Source organism: Galendromus occidentalis, unplaced genomic scaffold (assembly GCF_000255335.2).
Source record: "Galendromus occidentalis unplaced genomic scaffold, Mocc_1.1 scf7180000077529, whole genome shotgun sequence".
NCBI lineage: Eukaryota > Metazoa > Arthropoda > Arachnida > Mesostigmata > Phytoseiidae > Galendromus > Galendromus occidentalis.
In genome coordinates this window covers 481,636-487,333 of record NW_003805517.1, presented here as the reverse complement: position 1 = coordinate 487,333, position 5,698 = coordinate 481,636, and the positions used below count along the sequence as shown (strand labels likewise).

Below are 5,698 nucleotides of genomic sequence, written 5' to 3'. Positions count from 1 at the left end.
CGAGAGGATTATCGACATTCTCAGACACCCTTATATCAAGCATGCGAGCGCTGATTCGACCCTGAATGAGACCTTACATGGCGTTCGGATGTGGTAGGTTCCCACAGTCGACGCGACGCAAACTGTAACTCTATCGTGAAAAAAAACGAGGGCGTTCCTTCGATTTAGTCTTCCATGCTTCATGAATCAGAGACCACAAATAAATCTGTCCAGTGCAGCTTCCCTTGCTTCCTGCAACCGAGCATCGCGGCTGTTCTCCTGATGCGGTTCATCTGAGGTGCCCCTCTCATGGAGCCGAAGCCCGTATAACCCCGCGTGTCGCGCGAATCCAAATAAGAAAAATGTGATTGACATGACCATATGCTGGACACCTCGCGTACTTCCGTGATGACGAGAATCAAGAACAATCCGTCCTGGATGCGGAACAAGGAACCAACATGCCGTGGTAGAACGCGTCGGAAACTTGCGAGTTTTCCAGGGCTGATTGCGAATCACGCTGGGAAAAGCAAAAGTGATTCCCCTTCTGCACGGATTTTTATTAAGTCGATGGGACATCGGACTTTTCTCAGAGTCTTCTGATTCCCGCGGTATTTCGGGGGAATCATCACGGTATATTGACACGGTCCGTGCTCGAGCCCTAGGCTTGAACTCCGTGAGATCCGGATTGCTGAGAGCCTTCCTCCGCAGATTACCGGAAGATTATCCCACATAGAGCCGCCGAAAGTACTGAAATCGTCTGGCTTGGCGATCGGACGGATTAACGCTCATGCATCGCGCTGACTGAGATATCGCGAAGACAAAACAGACTTCTATGCAGAAGACTCGAATCGATTATCTGTATGAGCATGGGCGACACTGCCGAAGAAAAAGCTTCCCTGAGGATCGCTGCTCGTATCCCGGAAAACGGACACCCGAATTCCGATTATAGGTTGGCGCCCGAGCTCCGGCTCAAATGAAATCCGCTGCAGGGCCACAATTTCCTTGATTACGACTCCGGTGAGCGGGAAGAGGATGTTCTGAGAGTGTCGTTTGGATCCTGGAAAGAAACAGACAAAAAGAATCGGTCGGATTTGATGATGCTGATCGGGCAAGGTGATATCTAATATGTACATATACGTGCAGTTCGATTTGGTCGTGGAAATTGGATTACATATATTCTCGCTGGAAGGCGGCGTCGCACATCGCGAAAGTGATCGGCTCCAACACAGAAATGAGCATCATGAGACATGAAACTATTGATGAAGCTGCGAAGAATAACTCCTGTAGGCCGAACAAAAGTACAGCCAGAATCTGCAAGCAGTACAGGAGGGCCGATAAGCATATCGTTCCCAGTCTTTCACTAAAGCGACCTAACAAAACTGCACAGACCAGTAGAGGCAGGAGCGTGACTGACGCCGCAATGAGGCATCGCCGAACGACGAGGCCAGCCCAAAGGATTCGATGAACCTCTTCATTGTCGCCGTCCTCGGGCACTCTAAGCTTCAGCATGAGGTACAGCACTGTCACGTAGATAGCAAGGGGAACAAACGCGAGTATTAGGTTGAGGAAGACGAAATAATCGGTCCAGCCCATGAGAAACTCAGTGCAGCGATCGCTCCGGGGCTGCGACGAAGCTGGAGAGCAGAGGGTAAGCGTCGACGTTAGCGTCATCTCTCTCGGAAGACTGAGGTGAGTCTTCCGATGGGTCGTGTACCTTTGGAACTCGAACAACTCACAAACTAACAAGAACGGACTGTGCAGAGCAGCCGCCACCACCCAGATGAGGATGCCAAAGTCGCCTTGTGAGAACATCGCCGCTTTTCCATACGGATTGACCAAATTGAGGTAACGACTCGATATCGCCAACACCAAACTCAGATGAGTGACCCCCACGCCTGTTTCCGTCAAGAATACCGATCCCCTGCATGGGAGCTCGTCATACAGAAAATTGGAGTCTGCAATCGGAAAACAATCGTGTTCACCACCCGACTGAAGATATCTGCAGGATTGAGCGATTTCAAGGAATAGCTATAAAACGAGTTGCAAAGCAGGAGCCGACTGATCTGGTCAGGTCATTGAGGCATCCGACAAAGTCGGCGGCAGACCGACCCGGCGCTGAAGATTGGAGCTAGACTGGATCAATATCCCGAGTGTTAGCACATACTCACGCAAGAAAAACACGGGTGCGAAAAACGCGAAGTTGAGCAAGCAACCCATCGAGACATGCAGGAAGGTTTTCTGCCGGAGATGTTTGGATTGCTGCAGAGCATCGGAACGCTTCATGACGATATAAACGGAGAAATTCAAGACGCACGCAACTAAATTCGGAAGCATGAACACCGTATACTCCATGATCGCGGGCTCCAAGAATAAGAGGTGACCGGTCATGGTCGTTTTTCCTTCTCGGAGTTGACGAGGAGAGGCGGGGGGTTGTCGAATGGAATCGTGGAGACTCCGAACTGCACTGAGCCAGGTTCTCGAACTTTAGAGATCCACCGTGGGAAACATGAGCACAATTTGTGTTGTGCCGCCCGACTCCTTCCGTTTAGAGATACTCGAGTGAATGAATCTAGGGGCTCAGAGAGACAAGCTCGAAAACGCCCTCTGATAGACGAATCTGGACGGACTATCGTTTTCCGACAGAAACAAAATGGAGTTCTAGAAAAGTACCGGACTTCCTTCGCCAGTTGATGATTTCGAGTCGGAGAGCATTATTCCGAAATCTGATGGATGAAGCGCGCATCTCCGCGCTCTATCTATCCCTGAACCCTTCTGCGTTCTCGCAGGCTAATCTGTGGGCAAATAGGAAGTCTGGGTCTGCTTAGAACCAAGGATCTCTATATCATCACTTCCCGATATTGCTGGGTAGGTGCCGATGCAGGAAAAATGCATCACCGATAAGTATTCGTGAGCCAACATGCATGACGACCCACGCATCAGCGTCTCACGGCGTTCTGAATCCTCCCACATTACAGCAAGATTTGTTCTTTTTTACGCTTTCTTGCCAGATATTAGCGCACCATAAAAAATTTCACCCATACACCATTATCGACTCAATATCCACAAGTCGAAGGCTACTATAATCTTGGATACAAAATGCGAGCACAGGCAACCGGGGTGAATGGATTCCGGGTGCATAAGTAAGGGAGTCCACAGCCCGCGGAGACCCCCCCCTCAACGTGCCAGCAGCGGCAGCGAGAAGTCGTTCGCGGAGGGGTTCCCCCAAATATGCTCAGGAGATATTTGCTTTACGGAACGACTCGCTCTCTCTTTCGGGCAATCATCAAGGTCCTTAGCACAAGAGCAGCCAACTAGTATTTCCGACCGGAATGTGATCGACCCTCGATACATTCAATACATGCGGTTGGAGTCCGAAGAGAACGATCGCGCTGGTACAGGAGCGATTTCCGCCCCTCTATCTAGAATACATATGAGGGAGTCTTTCGTCAAAACGTACGAAGTTCGGCTATGGAGACATTGTATACAATTTTTTTATTTCTACAGAGGAACTCCCTGCTAGATGCAGTAACACCACTTATTTACAATCGATCCAGCTCGTCTCTGGGTTTTCGGCCTTCTGTGCTCATCGTCGCTGCCTCGATGCATTGTTCGGACCGTCTCCATTCAACAAGTCTGTCGGAAGAATTCTCGGATAATTCTCCTCGTCCGACTCGTCGTCGGTCAAGAGTGTTAACTCGTCCTCCTGAACTCGAGCACTTGTTTCGTAGTCGAGAATCTCATTATCTTCCAAATGACTCTCGCCCATGACGAAACTTCCGAATCTGGAAAGGACATGAAACCTACCGATGATTATCCTGTCCGAATCATTCACGACCGGCGCGGCATCTCCGGACCAATGAGAATGCGGCGCGAGACCTTTTCATGAATATGTTTTCGACTTCGATTGAACTCCTTCGAAAGAGCTCGATGTTCTCTTAGAGATATATGCTCGATCAAGCATATATATTTTTGAATCTCTATTCCTCTGATACACAGGCCATGATGGCTTACCTTTGTGGGTTCTTCAACTTGCTCATGACTTTCCACGCAGGGCAATCGGGAGATTGTGCGAATTTCCGGAGTCTTTCCAGCTCCAGTCTCGTGAATTCGTCTCCCTGGCGGATGAATTCTTCCTCGCTCAAAAGCTTAACTTTCGGTTTGAAGATTTTCTTCTTGACGAAAGTCTGTACTTTAGCTGAGTACTCGCGAGGAATGTTGTAAATGAGAAGAGCTACGAGACAGAAAGCCAAGGTGACTTCTTGGATGTCGGAGCTCAAGTAAACGACAGCGAGGGCCATGAATTGAACCGACCACTGCATCAGATCGATGGTTTTCTCGTTTGTCGGTGGACCGCACCGATAACACAAAGCGAACGAAATCGTAGCCGCCACCCCTAAATACGTGAAAACAATGGCGCGATGCTCGTGGAGAACTTCGTAGAGATTCGTCCAGAGCTTGTGGAAGATGTACACCGAGAAGGACCAGCCCATGAGGAGACTGACTAACATTGTTCGTCGACGAGGTATCATTCGACTGAGGAAGAAGAAAATCACCAGCAAGGATGCCACAACCCCAACGGAGACTCCACCCGAATAGAAAACGCTTTTGCTGCGAACTATCCGGTGAGCATTGAAAAACAACATGAGACCCATCGCGCACATTATCATGCGCAGGTAGTCGATGTTGAAACTACGGAATTTGAAACGGTATTCCGAGCTGCTCAAGAGGCCTATACATTTGCGCTCGAATGCTCGGAAAGGGATCGTGTTGCTTCTCCATGGCACTAATGGGAGCCAGTTGCGCTTGTTTTCCTGGAACTCGCTATCGACCTCTGTCTCGTTAGCCCCCTCATACAAATCGTAGAAAGTCGGGGGCAGAGTGAATTCCACTCTGGCGGACGCAAATACTCCAAGATAGGTGAAGGGACGACCACCATAACAGTATATTCGCGGATAAGATTCTTCGCCTTTGTCGTAATACACGTAATTGGGTTTGAGCTCTTCCGACTGAGTCGCGGCTCGGCTGAGCCCGGCGACGAGGACTATCACTGCCACTCGACCTGAGAATCAAGAAGACCCAGAATTAGTGATTGCGACCTGCTCAGATGTCTGATAGCGGGAAAGCGCATGGACGTTCGATTGGATCGATTTCCCCATCATGTATCCAGATGGGAGGAAGTGGAATAACTTGATGGAAGATTTCTCAAGGCCCGGGTCGCACCAATAATTTTCCACGATAAGGAAACTCTCAGTCGTTCCCAATAGAATTTTCATCCAGCTTACACCGGTGTCAGAATCGTAAGCAATTGTGTTTCGCCCAAAAATGGCTCCTCTGAATTCTTGGTGTCTCACGAGGCGAATTGCTTTCGCTGTCGACGGATCACTTCTCGACTCTTCTGCTGCCTATAATTTGGCTCATCCGGAATTATGGGACAGCTTGGAGTGATTGAGACAACTTCTCATCGAACAGTGATTCAAAAATCCTTTGAACTCATACACAATCGATCCTCCGTTGCCAATTCGCATGTCACATCGACAAGAATACGGCAGGATAATGCCACTCACCACAAAACATGACGTTGACTCGGCTAACGATGAGGCATCCCAGCAATTTTCAATCAATCACTCTTCTTTCGATGGTTTCTTCAAAACTAAAAAAATCTCCCCTGTTACAACGAAATTCGGAATGCCGCTCAGATCGACCGGTCGACACACTCTCC

At 49.2% G+C, this 5,698-nt stretch overlaps 1 protein-coding gene across 1 annotated transcript; it reads right to left on the bottom strand.

Annotated features, from left to right (window-relative positions):
* Positions 1-3,453: 3,453 nt before the first annotated feature.
* Positions 3,454-5,698, bottom strand: Nemp (Nuclear envelope integral membrane protein). The gene is made up of 3 exons (XM_003748185.1): positions 5,544-5,698; positions 3,991-5,038; positions 3,454-3,761 (listed from the first exon to the last, which is right to left on the bottom strand). The coding sequence occupies exons 1-3, from the start codon at positions 5,551-5,553 to the stop codon at positions 3,563-3,565; spliced, it is 1,257 nt and encodes a 418-aa protein (XP_003748233.1). The 5' UTR covers positions 5,554-5,698; the 3' UTR covers positions 3,454-3,562.